This window comes from Juglans regia, chromosome 13, assembly GCF_001411555.2.
Source record: "Juglans regia cultivar Chandler chromosome 13, Walnut 2.0, whole genome shotgun sequence".
NCBI classification, from domain to species: Eukaryota; Viridiplantae; Streptophyta; class Magnoliopsida; order Fagales; family Juglandaceae; genus Juglans; species Juglans regia.
This window is the reverse complement of record NC_049913.1, coordinates 9,044,751-9,066,030: the sequence shown is the minus strand read 5'-3', so window position 1 is coordinate 9,066,030 and position 21,280 is coordinate 9,044,751. Positions and strand designations below refer to the sequence as shown.

At 34.6% G+C, this 21,280-nt stretch overlaps 2 protein-coding genes across 6 annotated transcripts; one reads left to right on the top strand and one right to left on the bottom strand.

Moving 5' to 3' along the window:
* Positions 1-2,251: 2,251 nt before the first annotated feature.
* Positions 2,252-8,147, top strand: LOC109003192 (ranBP2-type zinc finger protein At1g67325-like). Its single transcript, XM_018981232.2, has 10 exons — positions 2,252-2,448; positions 2,990-3,035; positions 3,994-4,109; positions 4,998-5,271; positions 6,291-6,361; positions 6,762-6,813; positions 6,915-7,024; positions 7,198-7,222; positions 7,337-7,488; positions 7,695-8,147. Exons 1-10 carry the CDS (start codon positions 2,440-2,442, stop codon positions 7,695-7,697), a joined length of 858 nt encoding a protein of 285 aa, XP_018836777.1. The 5' UTR covers positions 2,252-2,439; the 3' UTR covers positions 7,698-8,147.
* A 2,161-nt stretch (positions 8,148-10,308) lies between these two features.
* On the bottom strand, positions 10,309-17,058 carry LOC109003190 (squamosa promoter-binding-like protein 12). 5 transcript variants are annotated; one of them, XM_018981225.2, is made up of 6 exons: positions 16,964-17,058; positions 15,975-16,043; positions 13,979-14,699; positions 13,561-13,697; positions 12,102-12,347; positions 10,309-11,016 (listed from the first exon to the last, which is right to left on the bottom strand). In XM_018981225.2, the coding sequence occupies exons 3-6, from the start codon at positions 14,674-14,676 to the stop codon at positions 10,676-10,678; spliced, it is 1,422 nt and encodes a 473-aa protein (XP_018836770.1). In that variant the 5' UTR covers positions 14,677-14,699; positions 15,975-16,043; positions 16,964-17,058; the 3' UTR covers positions 10,309-10,675. The 5 variants fall into 5 exon arrangements, with proteins under 5 accessions (XP_018836770.1, XP_018836772.1, XP_018836773.1 ...); XM_018981227.2 differs by lacking the exon at positions 16,964-17,058 and adding an exon at positions 16,852-16,957; XM_018981228.2 differs by lacking the exons at positions 15,975-16,043; positions 16,964-17,058 and adding an exon at positions 15,484-15,887.
* Between the last annotated feature and the right edge of the window lie 4,222 nt (positions 17,059-21,280).

Here is a 21,280-nt window from a genome sequence, read left to right as displayed (position 1 = left end):
GTTGTCTCTACGAACCCACGAAGCCACCATCGAAGACTACTTCATCATCTCCATTTAGAGCAATCCCTTCTCTTCTCTACTTCAGATTTGACCTCTGAGCTGGTTGTGGTTGAGCATCTTGGCAGAACGTTCATAAGGATGAAAAATCAGCAAAAGGCTCGGTTGGAATTCTAGAGATGGGCTAGTTTTCATTTTATTGTAATTCGTAAAGCTCGGCCTCGTGTTGCTCGGAGTCAAGTGACCAAGCACCGAGCATGGTCCAAGGAGACACCATTGCCACCATATTTGTTCTTCTTATGCTTTTTTTTTTTTAGCCAAAGATTCATCTTATAATTAGTAGCACTGCCATAAAACAAGTTTCACTGAATGAAACAAGAGCATAGTTCTTCATATCCAAATGATTGTTATATTTATCCATTACAAGAATTCAAATTTTGTTTTCTAAAAAATTGAAGACAATAAGAGATACAAGAGAACAAGGAAGTTAGTTGGCTTTATGCTATAAGAAAGAAAGCGTAGTAATGGCACTAGCAGCAGACATGGTCTCTCTCCCTTTTTTTTTTTCTTCTCGTTTTCTTTTAGTTTTCTGACTATTGTAGGAGTTGCAAAACAAGGAAGGAGAAAACTAGTTTTGAAGTTGACGACAGCAAATTTGGTCCTACCCACAACGCGCAACAGCACCAAACACATATGTGTTGTAAATGAGTTTTGGGAAAAATCTAAAAAATGAGTTTGGCAAAAATCTAAAATGAGTTTGGAAGAAATATGTTAACAATGAAATCTAAGAGGTGGTTTCTTTTTTTTTTTTCTTAGTGAAAAAATGCTTCAACATACGATTTGCTATTGGCATGAAGAAAGAAAAAATCTCAACTTTTTGTTTTTTTCGCTTTCTTCTTTTCCTTTTTCTTTCTTTGCTTTTTCTATTTATATTTTTGCCTTTTTTTTTTTTCCTCTTCCACATGAGCCAGCCGGTTACCCCACGTTTACGGAGGCCGTGTACCTAGCAGTTTTGGACGGTATAAACTTTTTGAGAAAATATACTTACAACCGTGAATTGTGTAACCGCCGCGTAATCGCTTTGAAAAAAATGAATAAAACATGGGACCCACATGAAAAAAATTAATTTTTTAATAGTGGACCCCACTCTTTTTCAAAACGATTACGCGGCGGTTACGCACTTCACGGTTGTATGTAGAATTACTCTAAATATAATTTCACATTCCCCTTTCGATGCTTAGGTATGCATTTTTGTATCCGATTTTTTTTTTTTTTTCTCAGCATTTTTGTATCCGATTTATTAATATAGATATTGGTCCATTGGGTGTAAAATATACCAATTCACGTATTATTTGTCCCATTTATTAATGTATTAAAAGCCTGCAACAAAATAAAAAGAGGATAGGAAGGAAGAAAAGCCAATCAACTGACAAGACATAAATATTTTTAAATATTTAAAAAATACATAAATTTATTAGTAATATCTTCTTTAACTATTAAAAAAAATTAAAAATAAAATAAAATACACAAGCCATCAAAATAAAGAGACAAAATCACGAAGATAAATAGTATTATGCCAACAAAAGATGGCTTCTAAAAGGCTACCAAGTTATCGTCATTTTCTCCACCATTGCCATCACGGTAATAGAGATCATAAAATGTTATTACAGCTTGTATAATCACCATGAATTGTAGATTTCATCCTAAAAAAACACATAGACAGTGCGTCACTGTCAAACCGCGTCATTCTCGCTGCCTCCCTATCGTTTTATATTGAGTAGTGATACGGTTAATACCTCTGAGAGAACAAGGAATTCAAATTTTATTTCATATACTCAATTTTATTTTATAATTTTACAATCAATTAATCACTCAATACTTCGAATCTTCAATATATTTCATATAAAGTTGTGAAACATATGTGAAAAAAAAAAAGTGTAAATACTACAAAGAAATTTTACATCACACACATCTATTTAATTAATATGTAATTTATTATTTTTATTATTCTATTTTAACATATAGGTTTAGATTTCGTTTGAATAATTAGTTGAAATGAAAATTAAAAATTAAATAAAATATTATTTTTTAATATTATTATTATTTTAAAATTTTAAAAAATTAAGTTATTTATTATATTTTATATTAAAATTTTAAAAAATTATAATAATAAAAAATAAGATAAAATAAAATATTTCTTATATCCAAATCACACTTTATATCTTAACAAATCTTTTTATTAATTAAAGCCTTCAGAATTTCTCTAATTTCCCAATCGCATATCAATATCCCAAGTTCCTCCGTACGAAACGGAAACGCACTAAACGGCCTTGGCTTTTGCCCCCACCGTCTTGGCCTTGGCTTCCTAGGGCGAATTCTGTCGCGGTCGAATCCTGAGCAAGTTCTCGCCGTTCTTGAGCAAGATCTCACGTCTTCCTCACTATGTCTCAGGTTATTCTTGCCTAAATTCGTTCATTTCCTCTCCGTTCCTTCGTTTTATTTATATAATTCGAAGGATGAACAACTTGATATTTGATAGAATAATGAAAATTAGTATATGGTAATGAGATCGTATTTTTAAACCATTTGAACGCTTTGTGAGTAAAATTAAGATTGACATTTTCTTGGATGTCATAAAAATCTTAGGCTGGCGAATTCACTAGCAAACCATTTGCTCATCTCTTAGAATCGAATGGTATAAATAGTAATAAAATAGTTCATGAATAAGAATAAAATAATAGTGAATAGTTTGTGAATAGTAATTAAGTAGAAAAACAATTGTGTTGACAAATAAACCCTAGAAGTTCCTAACGATGGCCAAGCTGCTGACGTCAAAAAAGGCTTTATAACGAGGTGACTTCTGTGGGAGAATGAACATGTATGATGTTATACTTCTATGGACGTGTAACCAAAGTCTCAGGGTTTGAGTACTGAACCGAGCTACCCTCTGCATTCTGCTGCATGTAAATAATTGATTTTTTGGGTGCTTCAGGTAGATAGCAGAAACTCTTCAGCAGCCAAGCGTGCCAGAACTGATGGTAGGCTTTGTTTTTATGTGGTTGTTCAACCGTTCAATTTTGGTGTTAAAATATGATGTTACCGTTGAATTAGGCTAATGATTTTTTGTTCATTGCATGCAATGTACTGCCTTTTCTATTTATATTATGGTATTCAATACCAATTAGAGTATAGAATTTGTAAGTAATGCATGGAATTGACTGGATACATCCACCAAATGTGATTTGATGGGTCTACTATAGATCTTTGTCAAGTACAGTCCAAAAGCTCAAGTTGAAAGGCATGGCTTGTCGCTAGGACAAAGACCACCACTCACAGTGATGGTTAAAGTTATTGGAATTTGGATCGGGTCATATATCTAATTTCACATCTAGATTGTAATTAAATCAGAGGAATGGTGTGTGTATCCTCAAAGAAATTATATATATATTTTTTTTGATAAGTCCTCAAAGAAATTATATACTGCAACATAAGCATGTTCAGTATAGATGGGTTCACTGACCAGATCAATTGAATGAATGAAAAACACAAAACCTGGATGTATATGAGAATTGACTTTGACGTATGGGAATTTGCAAAAAAAAACCATTGGATTTTTTATATGGTACATATAGTATCATAAATGAGTTATATTCATGCTTGGTAGCAATAAGCTGTACTGTTCTATCAAACCGTAATTGATTTTTTTTTTCTTTTTTAATTTTGCTGTGCTAGGTATGCATCTTTGTTCACACACACCAATAGCAGCCACAGTAAATCTGGTTCTGGTGATATTTCTTGTTTAGATGGATTTATAAAAAAAAAAAAAATTCTTAGTTAAGCGGTTACTGATAAAATGTTACTCATGCTATTGTGAGAGCCATAACATTAACTTATCAAAAAAAGAGAGCCATAACATTAACTGTTTTGCTTAGGTGATGATATTTTTTGCCTTTTGGTACTGATAATGGGATGCGTTCATTAATGTGTGTTTTTCAGGTAGTCGTAGGGAAGATGATTGGACCTGCCCTAGCTGTGGCAATGTCAATTTTTCATTCAGGACAACTTGCAATATGCGTAATTGCACTCAACCAAGGCCTGCTGATCATAACTCAGTAAGATATAAACTAAAGCTGCAAGGTTTTATCTAGAGTGAATGGTTGCTTGATTGTGTCATTACACTGATGATTTGCTGAGAGTCTGGCTTATTAGGTTAGAGCTACATAGTATTTCTTGTGTTTGTATGCATATTTTTCATACAGGATATGTTATTGTGTTTCTTAGTTGTCTCCTTCAAGCTACATAGGTGCTGATTTTATTTAAAATCATCACAAGCGTGCTATATACCATATATGTTTCACTTATCCAAAAAAAAAATATACCATATATGTTTGATTGTGTGTGTATTTACTGTGAATTATACCTCATCAGATCATAAATTCAAATTAGTGGATTTTTTTTGGTTCCTAGGTATTGTGATTTGGCTCTGGATTCAGGTTGTTTCTTTTTAACAGTATTTGAGTTATAATTGATAGAGTTAATACGAAATTTTGGTTTCAGATCATGTCGAAACACTTTATTTTTTGTCAAGATTTCGGAGATTGAAAGCAGCTGTGGCCGTTTCAGAAAGTGAAAATTTGAGAAAGTGACAAGTTAGATTCTTGGAAGTGCTCATTTTTGTTCTTTTGAAGTGTTAATTTATGTATGACTTTTTATATGGATTTTTAAGTATAGTGCTTGTAAAATATTCTTTTCTTGTACTGCTTATAGCCTTCATTGTAATTTATGATATTTAAGGCACCTTATGATTTTGTTGATTAGGTTGCCATGAAGTGTTTCATGGTTGACTCTCTACGTGTCTCTTTTGTTTCACTTTTCCCACCTTGCTGTTTCCTGAATTGTGTTTAACCCAGTTCAATTGTCTTATATCCTAAAAGTTGCTTATAAAACAATCTTATATATATTTTTGTAATAAATGCTCTCTTTAAATGCTCTCTTTCCAGAAATCTGCTGCCAAGCCTGTGCAAGCCCTGCTGGGTTACTCTTCCTCAGCTCCTTATGTAGCTTCTGGTGCGCCCTCTTCAATGTATCTAGGGGTGCCTCCCTACGGTTCTTCTATTTTCAATGGATCATCTATGCATCCGTATGATGTACCCTATTCTGGGGCTACAGCATATCACTACAACTACGGAAGCCGCCTTTCTGCTGGCAGCCCTTACAGACCGCTACATTTGTCTGGACCAACACCTTACTCAAGTGGATCTATGATGGGAAATGGTATCTTCTGCTACATATGTTCTGCCATGATTGTTCAGTCACCCTTTCCCAAAAGAATAAATAAATTGAAGTTCTCTCTATATTATTGTTTATGACTCCTATTTTGCCCATGTTGCTATTGATTTATGTGCATTAATTTCTAATTTCTAAATGGCCTGAATGTTCATGACTTTCTAGCTTCCCTTTTGTTGACCTAGATAGGTCTTATCTCTTGTATACTATCTTGTGTACTTGGGTTTTGCCTATCTCTATTTATAATATTATCGATTACTTATAAAAAATAAAAAAAAATTCTAATTATATCTGAGATGCTGCCATTGCTCTTTTCTATAGTTAGTGATGTCTGTGTATGTGTAATTGTGGGAAGCTCTTGTATAAGCTATATTGAAACTGGTCTCAGAATTCCTGCACTCGCTTTCAGGCAGACTACCATTAACAGAGAAGACTGTAAGCAGGCATGTCTACTATCCGTAGGACATCATCCATAAGAAGTTCCCTTTCCAGTTGAGTCGGAGTGGACTTTAGAACTTCCTATACAATTACACACTCTAGTCAGAATCACTCAGCATAAAGTCCCATAAAATTATTTTCATATATATAAAATATATGACAAAATAATCATAGTTAAACTCAGAATAAAGCAAATATGAATGTTGTAAGTATAAATAAAAAGGAAAGCATGGTTTCCTCACATTGAACTCCATGTATGTAGCATTTCTATTGAGCCATTGCTTGTCCTTTAGTGTTTTAATCAACGTTTCTGTTCCTTTTAAATCCTGACTTCCCTTTCTTTCCATGTATTGACACAGGCAATGTATTTCAATTGTATGTTGGATGGTTTCATCTTTCAAAATTTGGAGGGCATGAAGTGAATATCATTTAGTTATTATTATGCACCGGTTTTTACTTACAAAAAAAATGAAGAAGACCTCTAATATTTGATGATCTCTTTGCGTTTATGCCTTGTGTCTGTCCATAATCATGTCTATTTTATTTCTTTTCTTCATGACCTTTTTCAGGTGGGATGTATGGTATGCCCCCTCTGATGGATCTTTATGGCTTGGGTATGCCCATGGGCCTTGGTACTATGGTATGTTGCAAAGATTACTCAATTGTTAGGACTGGGAACTGAGGATACATATGCTACAGTTTTTCCCTATCTGATAAGTTCATTAGAATCTCATATCTTCTGCCATAATTTGTTTGCATGTGCAATCAGTTAAATTTATGCTTGCTATGATAAATACTGTAATGCACTTTTGTGGGGCTTCTGATTAAGTGGCTTTCGAATCCATCTCCCTTTCTGTGTTTTGCTCACACCCTTTAGCTACAATAAGGCAACAAATCTCGTTCTATTCACTTCTTTAATGGAGCATATTTGATTTGGCTGAAATTTGTGTGAATTTTTTTTTTTTTTTGAATGTGAAATTTGTTGAATTGAATGTTATGGAGGTGTGGTTTAGAACTAATGAGCATCTTTGTTTGCCCAGGGGCCAAGGCCAGGATTTTTTCCACTGGATAAATCTCAAAAGAAGGGTGCAGGTTAGTCAGCTTTAGGCTAAAGCTGTTGATAATTAGTGTACCTTGGCAGCTTCCCTGTGGACTAACTTTGTCTTTCTCCCCCACTTTAAATGCACCTCTAGATGCAACACGTGATAATGACTGGACATGCCCAAAATGTGGAAATATTAACTTTTCATTCAGAACAGTTTGTAACATGAGAAAGTGCAACACACCAAAGCCTGGATCCCAGGTATGTGCCAACATTACCCTACCACGTCTTGGTTCTTATTTTAAGCCTTCATTGTCAATTGGCACCATAGTTTACATTTTTTGTGAGCATGCCTCTCTTTTTTTAAAATCTTTTTTCTTCTCTATATATTTATAATTTATTTGATGTATAAGTATGTTCTCTTGCATATGCAGGCTGCAAAATCTGACAAGAATTCTAGTAAGTTGACAGGATGCATCTCGGCACCTCAAATATCGTTACCTTCTTTTAGACCGACTAATGTTGGTGGTATCATGCTGTAAATTTGCTACTAATTTATGTTTTGCCTTTCAGAACAAAAGATGCGTGATGGAAGCTGGAAGTGCGAGAAATGTAATAACGTAAACTATCCATTCAGAACCAAGTGCAACAGACAGAATTGTGGGGCTGACAAACCAGTTGAGTCAAATAAGTCCCCTTCACCAACCCCAGATGAAAATAACCAGGTTTGTTTGACATTTTCTTTGCGTCTCCACTTGTTTGACACTGTCACCAAGTTTGATAATATTTGTGTACACAACAAATGTGTTGAACTTACAATTCTACATTTTATTGGATCCCTTACATGGGCTACCTCTCTCTCTCCGGAAATTTTTCAACTCATCTTCCATTTTTATTGCATTGGTTAATTTGCAATTGTCTAATGTTCCAGTGAGTACTAGTACATGTTTGGGTTGAGAAGGTCCACAGTTGTCGTCCAGCATTGCTCAATATGGGTGTCTGAAAGTCAGTATTGTCGTCCTCATGTTGCTGCGGTTGTTGAGTTACTCTACCTTCTCACGACCTGTGTCAAGTTGTATTAGCTGGAATGGTATCTATGGTCTCTATGAATGGTTCTGATTCATTATGTGTCAGCCAGCTTGATCTGGCAAGGATTTACAGGATGGTTCTGGTTTCTGTAGTTAGGATTTTTTTTTTAATGTGGATTCAGCTCATCTATCCCAGTGGGTATGACTAGATAGTTATTAGCGGTATAAGGTTACTGCAGGCTGTGATTTCTAGCTTTTATTTCGTTCTACATTCTCTGTGTCGTTGAAGTAACTTTGGTTTTACAGATGCTTCTGTTTAGAAGCTTATGACATTCCCAAGTTCTAAAGATCGTGTTGAAAATGGGGGACTAGAAAATGTGTCTTCTAACTTGTCTGTCGCTTTCTGATATTTACAAATTACGTATAGGCTGTTTCTTTCCCAGAGGTGGCACTGGCACCATAATGGTGCCTCCACGTGTTTTAGTCTCCAAAATTCCTGGTGTCACGGCTTGGCTACCAAAGATTTGGTCTGTTTCCTTGGTATTTGCCATCAGACTCATATATGGGGTGGGTTCAGAGTGACTCACTATCCTGTTATGACAGGATGGTCGGTAGAGTTTATTGCGAGTTACATTTTTCAGTTTTGTTGCCTCGCTGGGCCCTTGTGTTCTCCCAATGCCCGTCTCTTTCCTTCCATAACGTTAGGACTTCGTACCAGCATTGGCTTTTGGGTTTTTGTGGGTGAAACTCCAGTACCCTACCTCCTTGACTCAAAAAGTTGACAGTTTGAAGTGTGAAATGCTGCGTATTGATGTGCACCAGATTCTTGTTGAAGCCTTAGGTTTCCGGCTTGAAGTTGATCTTATCAGAAGGCAAATTACTGTTTCCTGACTTTTCGGTAGGATTATATTATCAATGCATCATATATATATATATATAATATGATGCCCACACAACACATTTCATAACATATTTCATAACACATTATAAAATAAGGGTATTTTGATAAGATGATAGTTACTTTTACAAGTTAGTTTACAAAAATAACTTTCTTTTTAAAACATTGTTGTGTAAAATGTTATGAAAATTGACGTGTGATTATCATTTATATATATATATGTATGTATATATATTTGGCTATTCCTCGAGTCCGCCTTTTCTAGAACATTTCGGTTCGGGCGAGACTCCAGCAATTTTAACTTCTTGCGAGGAGTGGAACGATTGGATCTAAAGGCAACAAGATCTCCAGTTAATGTCACTGGAGGCAAGCTGAATCCGAAAGGGCGGTTTCCCTTGCCTGGACTGGTGCGGTTTCAGCAATTTTAAATATGGTTTTAAAGTGACTTTTAAGATAGTCGTCCTTGACATTGGCTGTCGGGTGGTTGTCTTGCCCTGTATATAAATTAATTGACGGACAAAGTGGTGGATATAAAGCTGTAACTGGAGCCTACCTCAAAAAACAAAAAAAAAATAAATAAAAGATTAAAAAAAAAAATGTAGTACTGTTCGTAGACACTCGTGTTATAGAGTTGGGGAGTGCGGGGCAAGAAGTTGACTTGTGGCTAGTTCAATTATTTATTCATTTCCGAGGACGCGTTTCACTATTACTGCAAGTAGAACCCGAGAATGCTACCGAACCGAAATCTTTTAAGTAATCAACCCTTTTTAAAAGAGAAATCCTAATTGTGGCTCTTTTTTTAAAAAAAAATGGAAGTAATGTACATGTGAAAAAATCACGTGGATATATAAATTTTTTGTACGTTTTTTGTGGATACAGTTAGCATTACTCTTTAAAAAGTAAAATAAACGGATTAACGTCTTATTTTGAAATACAGATTGTAGGAATTCGGTTGCACTTTGGGATAACGTCTTATCGTGTAACTCATTTGATTGAAATCATACCATTTTATTATAAACAATTTTAGTTTTACATAATATCTTTATCCAATAAAATCGCAAAAGAATCATAGAAAGGTTACAAGTTTATCATTTTTTGGTACTTCATTTCAAGGAGTTAATCTTCTAGTCGGTCCATCCGTTATTCTCTAAATAACAACCTTCCAATGGGTGAGTGCCAAGTAGGCTTCTCAACTTAGCTCCCATGTGACCGTGGAGCTGAAGTTGTTGTTGTTGAGGCAGAGCAAAGCGAAGTGGTTAGCCTCCAACGAGACATGCAAATCATGATCGATATTGGGGAAATGTAGCAAAGAGGGTGGTGGTTCTTGATGAATTAAAAGGTTACTGTCATTGGGATCACTCATTGTGGGGCAGGTGAGTGGTGATCTTTGTATCTTGGGATTTTGATCTCTCCTCTCGAAGCTTTCTTTCTTTGCCTATTGTTTCTTTCTTTCAAAAGCACACTCGGAAACTTGTGTTCTGAGAACTTAGAAGCCCATCTTTCGGTGTTGCGATCGCTGTGATATTTAAAGCTAAAAATACTCGTAGGTAGTTTGAAGCGCCCCAGCCACAACCGTGTTTTGCCCTGGCGGTAAAGCAGTAGCAGCATAAAACCATATAGTCAGATCAGCATTGTTATTTTTGCTACCTGGAAAATCCTTGCAGTATAAGGGTTTTCTATAAATAACAATCTTGCTACCTGGAATTCTCTTGTAAACATTCCCTGCTGTCGGAAGATGACATACCATATATGAACTATTCGCTCTTTCTTGCAATGCTAATAGTCATGAGCAAATTTATTTGAGAAGATGTGGAAATGTCATGTTGCAATATGTTTCCATACATATTCGTAATACCTGACAAAACTTTGGATTTTCGTTTGAGAGAGAGTTGTTTTAGCTTTGGGAATCAACTCCCAGATGAATCGCATTAGCCTGTCCGCACATATGCATTTACAGGTCCGTTAGCCCGCTAGGTTTTCAAGTGGTTAATCCAACTGGTTGGGATAAAAGCCGAACTCGTCTGGTGATCTGAACAGCTGGAAGTCTTGAAAATGGATGCTGCCGTTATTAGGTTGAGTTAAGATATGTCCTCGGGAGTCAGTCGACGCTTGTTGGGTCTGCCAGTGGTCCGAAGAAACATGCAGCATACCTTGGGTCACCTGCATTGCAGGCTGCAGCATACCAGAATGAGTTGCATGGATGGCGTGTGGGTGTGGAGCTGGTTTTGACTCACGGGAACCCCAGGAATTGTTTGACAGAAGAGAGAGAGCACGTCGGAAATCTGGCTCAGCATCCTGCTGCGCAGAGATCATGGGTTCTTCTAAACCTGCAAAACGTAGTCACCTACTATGTTACATGGACATCTTCCGACAACAGGGAATGTTTACAACATAATTCCTTTTCTATAAATTCGAATATGCATCATTCGAATCTGTTCCAGAAACTTAAGAATTTGGGAAACTTAATTTCACTGACTTATTTGCCTCCAAAATATTTTCTAAATAGCAATCTATGGTTTCTCAATAGTTCGCTAGTTTTTCTTTATCGCCCTTCTTGGATGTGCCGGTAGAGTGTACAGTCAGATTGACCTGTTTAAATTATTTTAACCAACTTCCTTAACACCAGAAGCTGTGTTTGCCACCAGACATTTTATAATGGTCGCCACTTTCCCATGCATCTTATTTTCATAAATAATCCCATCAGTTTATTGTATGGCTTTCTTAACATGACTAGCATTTTCTTAATTAAGCCTTTGCCTTTAGCCGCAAATCCCTAGACTTTTAGAAACACTATTACTATCAGCAATCTACCACTAATGATCTTCAAAATTACTTCATCCAGCTTACAGTCTCACTTTTCTCAATTTCTGATTCACCGGTCACTGTAAGAACTCTCTCAATCTATATTGTGTATGCTACATTTGATCAATCAAACTTTTAGCTTTACAAGTGCCTAGATTTGGATGTGTTTCCAACAAAATTCAATTATGCTGAAAGCTGGTACATGTAGTAAGACGTTTTTGCAAAGTACATGAATGGGTTTCACAAGATCATCTATTTATCTAACAGATAATATTAATCCGCATCAATATTCTTACCTGGAGCAGCTCCCAAGGCAAGCTATAATTAGTGTTTTTATTGTTCCCTCTATTGTGGCATATAAGATACTCAAGGCTATCTATCATGTGGTAAAAGTGTTTATTTTTCATTTTTCTAATTGCCATTCAACCACGCATGATGGTTATTGCATAAACAAGCGGGCAAATTTTGACATGGCCAGATTTTAAGACCTCTATGACTGTTTAAGCAAAGTCTGCCAATTGAAAACCGTTTCTTACATTAATCTAAAATCAATTGAAATTTTCATAAAGGTAAACGCCAAAAAAAAAAAAAACTTGGTTGATAACCTCACCTACAGTGCCCTTGGATGGCAAGAGCCTACTAGAATCATTATGAAGCGTAGTGATGGCACATGGCATGTCATTGCCGGGCAAATGCAGCTGTATATCAGTGTCTCTTGCTTTCGCAGGCTTCAGAAGATAGTCTTTGGTTTGGGTAAACTTGGAGCTGCACATGTCCTCCCACGTTAAACTATCAGCAGCGCTTGAGTAACCAAGTGGGACTCTGTCAAAGACAAGATTCATCTGCTGCTTCCCATCTGTGGAGGTAATCGCAAATTATAACACACCCATTCTACTTAATTAATGATTAAGATTGCATTACCAAAAGTGTTCTGATGTTAAACCTTGTATTAACTAACCATAATGCCTGGGCATGCATCACAAAGTGACACATTCGGCAGAATAACAATTGTGCTAGTAATTGGTAGTTAAAAATGGCATAACGTAGAGCAGGTCACTTACAGTTACACTACACAATACAACAAAGATGATGAATACAGATTAAAGACAACATAATAGCAACAAAAATGATTGATCGTATATAATCCCGAGGAACAAACCATATAACTACTAAAATGTCGAAACAGATTACAGGGTAAGTGCAGCAGACGTCGGACGTCCTAAACAATGCCTACCTTCAACTTTTGTTTGCATCATTATAAAACGTAGACCTACATGTTTTCATCTTTAGTCTACCCCCTTTAAATTCAGATTGCGTGTGTATCCTAACAACTACTAAAACATCACAAAGCACGTCTCTTCCAACAATGCCCTTACAAAGTAAACCACTTTTTGCCTTCCCCTCCCCCCCAGTAAAAAGAAAAAAAGAATACATTCAAGAGCGTGTTGCTAAAGTATAATTTTTGTTTTTGCAAGTATCATTCACAATCATTCTAGAAAACAAGCATGTTAAAATGTAAGAGCAGCAGATACTGTCCAGCCCACCCAACTCCCCAGTAAAAAGAAAAAAAGAATACATTCAAGCTCGTGTTGCTAAAGTATAATTTTTGTTTTTGCAAGTATCATTCACAATCATTCTAGAAAACAAGCATGTTAAAATGTAAGAGCAGCAGATACTGTCCTGCCCACCCAACTCTGCATTCCGTATTAAAGCTGCATTCCGTATTAAAGTGTGGAGGATGCCAAAATTTCATAGTGGATAAAAGTGCACTATCCAAGTAAATTGTAACACACTTGCCATGTCCTGCTTAAATTAGATGTAAACGAAAGCACTATATACCCAAAAACTCATCAATAGTTACAGTTGAACAGCATATCACATAAAAGATGTTTGAGTTGAAATCATTTTATCACAAAGTGTTTAAGAAATCACCTTAATATACAATGTATGAATTCAAGAAAGTGGACAAGGAATCAATACTAATCCTAATTCATTTCATAGTATGCTCATATGAGAACTTAGTCCAAAATAGAAAAGGAAAAGTTTTCTTTTGCTTTTGAAACAAGTACCATAAAGTGATGAAGATAGCCTTGCTGGATTTAACCGGACTGCTTCGGGCTGTGGCTTGCGTCGCCTAGCATTATGATCAGAAAGACGCCTGCGACAGCTTCGCTTCTTTTCATCAAACTCGGAAAGACCATGGAATCTTCGGCAATAAAAACAATGTGGTCACTGAATCAAATTTGAAAACTAGGACTTGAAGCTGATCTTGATTGATCAAATCTAAAATATTTTATGAATCAGGATAGGACTGGAATTATTATTATCCAAGAGACATTTGGATAAAAGAGGGACTACAGGTAGATGATAAATTAATTAGTAACAAACTGTTGGTGGATTTCATTACCTTCTGACATATAACTACCACTTTATATTTATTCATAAAAATTAAAAAATAAAAACTACCACTTTTTAAGAAGCATTTACCTGCTACACTGCTGACAAAACCGACGTTCCAGACTACCTACAATGACCTTTGGGGATTTGGAATGACTTTCACAAACTCTATGTTTGCGATGGTAATCTTTAGCCAACAAGAGGTCAAGATTACAGCCTTCAACTTGGCAGTGTGGTACCTGTGTGCTCTGACAACTGGACTTGAATTTTTTTGCTGTGGTGGCTGACGTCATGGGAATCGTAGAAAATTTTGAGGTCTCTGTATTGCTACCTACACAAGCATCTTCAAAGTACATTTGCTTACCAAGCTTTAGACTGAGCAATGGCTCACCAGAGCCAGATGAAGGCTCAAGTATTGGAGAAACTCCGTTTGTATCCACCCTGGCCAATTCTTTCTTACTGATGTAATCATCCGGAAAATCTCCAAAGGCCTCAAAAGTGAGCTTTGATGTCTTACTTTCACCAATTGAATAAGAATCTGCCGACGCTGATTTCGAGCTATTTGACAAAGAAGCATGTCTCAACACACGGCCTGACCCACCACTACCCCCACCACCCCCGGATGAATAAAAAGAGCCAGAGTTTATCCCTTGATCTCCTTGCATAGCCCATTCTGTTGGTTGCAACTTAGAATTTTCAGCTGCTCTTGCACTGCACAATAATAGGTTATCCCACTCCCACTGTGATGGGGATTTCTCATTCCACTCCATCAGCAACAAGGAGCTCATAAATTGGTATCACACACCCTTCCCTGTATGACACATAAGCAACCAGTAGCGTTACTCAGAAACTAAATTTGACTTTGTTCAGATTCTACAGAACAAAATTAAAGAACTCAATAATCAGAAAAGCAGTGCCAAGATACTCCTATAGTAATTGAAAAACTCACACCAAACTGAAATAAAAAAAAAAAAAAAAAAAAGAGACAGTACAAGAAACAAGCGCCCAGATAAACCAAATCAAAAGCTCATATCTATCAAGAACAGGCATTAACTTCATAACTCACACGATGAAAGAGATAACCATCTTTTCTGCTCCAGACGATTGATATATCACAGAAAGCAACAATGGCCTTTTGAGAGAACAATTTCAAAGTGCCTGTCTTGTTCCCTCCCTAAGTACACAGCTTAAAATATGCAGAGAGAAAATTCAAACTAGAAAAGGAGATGAAACATCCCACTAGTAGAAAATTTAACTCTCTGGCTCATAAAACTACAGCAGATAAAAAAAAAACATCATCCCTACAGGCAAAACAATCCCGCCCGGATTTTTTAAGCAACCACAGAAGCAAGTTACAACCACAAGATAACCTGAAAATATTTGCTTTCTATTTTATACAAAATCTAACTCTTTGGCCCATGAGACTATCACGGAAATTTAAATATTCATCCCTGTAGGCTAATAAATCCCACCGGATTTTAAGCCACCACAGAAGCAAGTTACAGCCTCGAGATAACCCCCAAAAAAAAACTGATGTTTACTTTATCATGACAGAGAGAAGCAAACCACATAAAGATCACACCGTTATCTGCTACCTTTTGTGTTCTAGAGATCCCAGCCATGACTTCTGAGTCCGGTACTTAAAGATGAGTTCCCCACCATTCAGAAAATACAGTCACCTTTTAATTCCCGGTAAAGACGGTAAGCGTTCCCCAATTCCCTGCAACACTTACCGTCACTCTACTTCCTACAATTATTTTACTGTTACTCACCTTCACCACCCTTCATGCAACACAGCTCACTCTCTCTCTCTCTCTCCAATAATTTATATAAAATACTACACGTTTATAAGCAATGAGAAACGGCACTGCCGACTTTCGCTGTCAACAAATCACATTCATACAAACACGGAACCTATCCTTCCAATAATTCACACTCAATATTATCATGGTATAATCACAAGTCGTTCGTTGAAGGAGACCCACAGCATTTAGGAAAAAATAAAAAGGAAGGAGACCCACAGCATTTAGGAAAAAATAAAAAGGAATAACAACCACAGCAAACCCATCAACAAAAAGCTACAAACCCGGATAGATCAGACAAACCCCACAGTGCATTGCCTTTCTTATGCGATACATTGGAGCCCTTCTCCCACCTAATCAAACACGCCAAATACCAATCAACAACTCGATTATGAAATAACCAAATACAAGATTAAATACTGCATCAATCATTGAGTTTTAGGTCCCAAAAAATAACAATTTAATATCATTTTTTTTTATATTCCTATATTTGCATAATGAAATGTCAGTGTTAGGTATAGGACCTGGTCCCAGTCCCGTGTTTTTGTAGCTTTGGGAAAAGTTTTGGTCCCCCTTCCTACAGCACCGTAGGTCCGTAGACTCTAACGAGTAAAGGAAACGGAAACAAAACGATTTTCCATTTGAGAATTTTTTAGATAGGAAAACGGCGTCGTACCGCTTTTCTCCGCAGCCCCCACTTTCCCGAGAAAATGGAGATCAAGAAGAAAAGAAAGGAACCGCATCTTTTCCATTTCCAAGGCCCAAACTAACAGCCCGGAAGTTTCCAGGATATAACTAACAGATTACAGATGTTTGTCCAAATTTAGGGAAAAAAAAAAATATCGCCAACTCCACTCCTCCATTTATCATTATTATTACTATCACTCCTATTTCTAGTTATTTTCTCACCAGAAATAAAAAGGAAAAAGATCTCCAACGGATATTTCCTAACAGATCACTGCTTCTTTTTTCTTTTCTCTCGTCAGTCCCGAGAATAGCAATGAAAAACGCGAAACGAAAATCGGAATCATAGGAAAACGGATTTCTTTTTTCTTTTTCTTTTTTTTTTTTGGTTTCAGATTGAAAGAAAAACAACAACAAAATAAACTTCTGAGAAGGAAAAAATAAATTAGAGAGAGAGAGTGAGCGCGCAGAGCTTACAAAGGTGCCAGTTAGAGAGATAGTGATTGATTCGGGATGGGGAATTGGGGGAGGATTTCGGATTTATGCCATTCCGTTCCGAAGCGACATGTTGAGGAAACAGGAAACGTACCTCTATCGCTCACGCGAATCTTATACAGCTGAGCTCTCTTTGCCTCTTCCCTGTTTGTTTGTTTGTTTGTAAGTACTCTTTGTTGGAATCGAAGGCTTTAAAGAGAGTCAGAGAGACTGAGAGAGAGGTTTGGCGGGTCACGGCGAGTCGACTCAGCTCCGAAGTTGACCGCACAACCTCTCGGTCAACCGAGGCCGTAAAAAAAGCAGTGCTACACTTACAATTTTATTATTCTTTTTATTTACAAAACTTATTTTATTACTTTTCTTTTATAATTCAAATTTTAAATTTTAAATTTTAAATTTAATAATTTTCAGCATTAAAAAAATAATCCTTATATGATGCGAAGAAGTGTAAAATAATAATAATAATATTGATAGGGTTACTACTTCCTAATACTTATTTATTACTCTCTTTATATTTTTTTAATTTTTTATTTTACTTAATAGTTAAGAAAGTAACTATTAATGAAATTATATATATTTTTAATTTTTCTTAATGATTAAGGATATTAAAAAATTACGTAAAAGAAAATAATAAAAAAATAAAAATTTCAAATATACTATAAAGTAGTAAAGAGATAGCAGGGCGTAGTAAGACTATCATTATATATAAAAAAAGAGTTTTACTATGTACAAGTAAGTTTGCGTACCAATTTGTGTACTAATATTGTTGCATTCATATTCTAAATTCAAATTAGCATTGTTTTTAATAAAATCTACTTTCTGATTAATCATATTAAATGAGTGCACGTACTAGTGCGCAGAATCGCTTACAATTAGAATTTTGCATAAAAAAAAAAAAAACTACCATGTTGTCCAAAAAAATGACCATTCCATTTTTAAAAAATTAAAATCTTTATTAATTTTTCAAAATTATTAAAATTAAGGATTCGTATTCATAATTATTAAATTCTGATAAATTATACAAACATAAATGTCAGTAATAATTCATAAATAAATACGAAATGTATATATTTTTCAAATGAGAAAAAGAGTGAAAAAGTGACAATTAGGCCTTGGAACTCTTGAACTTGACTACTGACTGGAATAATATTCACGTCCACGTTAAGAATAAAACCTTTTTGTAAAATCTCTGTCCACTTATAATATAGATGTAAATTGTAAGCTCGTTATAATGGTCTATATTATAATCACCTGTTGAAGTTATTTAAATGTCGCAAATGTTTCTGCACGACTACAACTTGTACAAGTTGGCATTATGATACTAAAAAGGAAGAAGAAAAGACGTCCAATTGGTGGGATAAATAAGTCCAAGTGATCAACTTATAAGGAGATAAAAGGAAAGGCATGGATTATTTTAGTCATAAGGGGTGTGAGACTGAGGTAGTCATAAGGGTTATGGGGATCATTTGAGTCACTAACTCACTATAGCTATAAATATTTAAAATATAAGATGGATTCTATTATAATAAAATTGTTTCTGTCGTGTCAAAGACATATAGTATAACACCCGAGCCTCCAAAATGGAGGTCTTGGATTTGACCCCACTTCCTGAATAAAAAAAAATAATTGATTTAGTCGTAATAAAAAGATATCACAAAAATAAATCTACAGATTGATATATATTTCTATGATGCGTTAGATCTATTTTATAATTTAGCATACCACATAAAGATATATTAGTTTATGAGTTTATTTTTATAAAGTTTCTTTGTGTCTAAATCATTTATCTTATTATAATTTTATTAATTTTTCAGAAACCCATTTGTTTATGAATGTTTATTTTTTTGGGTAGCAGGTCGATTCAGTCAGGTGAGAAAGATTGTTAATTAATTTGAGATTGCTAAGTTCTCTTTGTTTGAGGATCAAAGCAGGAGGAGGTCCACGTGAGCACGTTTTTAATATCATTATAAGTTTACTGCCTCTTAACATGTTTGAGATTTACCTGAGCTGATGCCGTGCCACTGTCTGATAACCGACGGGAAATCAGAAGGTTTTTTTTTTTTTTTTTTCTCCTTCGAAAATAAAAATTGTTTCGCTGAATGATGGACCACATTCAGTGAAACAATTTTTGATGAAAAGAAGCATATTTAATTTTTAACTCATATTTTAAAATTGATATGGTGAAGGGTTTAGACTCTCTTTAATTTTAATAAATAAATAATATCAAATACAAGTTTAAAATGTGTAAATTTCATATAATTCATTTTAAAAAGTTATAAAAAGTAAAATCAATTTTTGCAAATGAGTTTCAATTCTTCTTTTTTCAAAAGCCTATGCAAAGATTTGCATACATGGTCTTGTTTGAATTTAAAATACATCTCAACTCATCTCATCTTATTATTATAATTTTTTCAAATTTACACACAAAATATAATAAACAATTCAATTTTTTCAAATCTTAAAATAACTTTTTTAAATTTACACACAAAATATAATAAACAATTCAATTTTTTCAAATCTCAAAATAATTTTTTTAAATTTTCACACAAAATATAATAAACAATTCAACTTTTATTATATTATTCACAAACTATCTCAATTCATCTCTGAATACAAACCACTCCGAAGTCTACACAAATAATTTTTCTTGCCTAAGAAATCCATCCCGTGAAATTAAGGCTGCAATTTAATATAAAATATATATTTATCATCTATTTTCTTATTATTCCATGATGTAATATTAGATAATAGATTTATAAGTGAAATCTAATAAATAGTTTCTAATAATTTATTGTCACATTATGAAATGATAAGAGAATGATAAAAAAATAGATAATAAATAATATTATTCATTTATTATTTAAAATCTATTACTTCAACTCAACCAGGTGATTAAGCTTTTTGAAAATTCAAAGGCATATTTTCCTAACCTTTGAACTTTATTTATTAAAGTTGAAATGCCAAACAATATCTTAGCCTGAACGTAAGATGTTAAAAGAATCCTTCCCATCCGAACCTGAGATTTTATAAGGAACACGTTTCTTTAGGATTAACCATTTATTTTCGATGAATGCTTTTTGTTTTTTTCTTGGCCTTTTCAATAAATGCTTTGAAGGAGCCTTTGGACAAGCAACCGAGGATGGGTCGCTTTCTTGTTTTCGTCGTCTTCTTCTTCTTCTTCTTCCTTCCAGCTTATTATTCAGTTTATTTGGGCCTAGTTTTGTGGCTTGAGGTGCCTTATAAATTCATACGTCAGATCAACCCCACCATCATAAAGCTCACTGGATCTGGACGTCTCGATCTCTCATTGATTCTTTTGTGGGCCCTTATTGATCAACATATTGCTACGGGCTTTGCTCTTCCCAACGAGCATTTGACTTTTTTTTTTATAAGCAAATAATAGTAGTAATCACACCAGTGCTACAGCCAATAATCACACAAAAATTTTTTAAAAATAAATTTATAAATTAATATAATATATTAAATATATTTTATAATAAAAATAATTTTATAATATAACATTAGACATCAAATCACACGTTAATTTATAAATTTATTTTTATATAATTTTTTTAAATAAAAGAGAGAGTCCTACAATCATCTCAATTTCCTGTTACGACTAATGGACATGGATTTGCACAGATCTACTTTTCTACATCCCTACAAAACCTAGAAAAATTCATGAAATTTTCATCAACCTTAGAAAATAGTAGGAGAGATCGGATCTAGAAGAGCCGGTCTCCCATGTGCCAGCAAGAGGGTGGAATTCCACTCGTGGGGGCCTCGGGTTAGGTGACAACAAGGTTGAGGTAGAGGATGTTTTCATAACAACACTAGATCATCCAATGTGTTGAAAAATATGATCGCTCCTAAAAGCAACACGAAAAGTCAAATAAGTCCCTAACCTAACACTCAAAAATAAGATTGGATTAGAGAGAGCAGGACAATTTTATGTATATTAGAAAAAAAAAAAAAAAAAACAAAATTAAGAGTACAAAGTTGATACAATTGTTTCCTGTTGGATGATTTGCTCACAATCACTTAATTAGGAATATGCGTTAGAATCTTTTATATTTTATTTTAAAAATTCACGATACTTTTTCATGACATATTTTTCAATTATATTTTAAAATAAAAGTATTTTTGTAAATTGATATTATATTTATGAGATATTTTATAGAGCAATGCTACCCATAAGCTTCACACCCTGCACACTCACTTAAAAATATGTCATTTTATTTTTTTTATCTTATTTTACTTACAAACATGTTTAAAATCATTTTCATTACGTGGATAAAAAAGTAAAATGACATATTTTTAAATGAGTGTGCAGAGTGTGAGGCTTATGTTTAGAATTTTTCTATTTCATAAAAATACCTTCATTTACAAATATAATTATGTAAAATATTGT

Bases quoted from the DNA above. Each gene is read 5' to 3' on its own strand.
- LOC109003192 (XM_018981232.2), top strand. The intron at 5,272-6,290 runs GTATCTTCTGCT...GACCTTTTTCAG, and splicing joins TGGATCTATGATGGGAAATG to GTGGGATGTATGGTATGCCC. The intron at 7,223-7,336 runs GTAAGTTGACAG...TTTGCCTTTCAG, and splicing joins AAAATCTGACAAGAATTCTA to AACAAAAGATGCGTGATGGA.
- LOC109003190 (XM_018981225.2), bottom strand. From the start codon at position 14,676: ATGAGCTCCTTGTTGCTGATGGAGTGGAATGAGAAATCCCCATCACAG. The intron at 13,698-13,978 runs GTAAATGCTTCT...TTATTGCCGAAG, and splicing joins TTTTGTCAGCAGTGTAGCAG to ATTCCATGGTCTTTCCGAGT. The intron at 11,017-12,101 runs GTGAGGTTATCA...TACGTTTTGCAG, and splicing joins GCCATCCAAGGGCACTGTAG to GTTTAGAAGAACCCATGATC.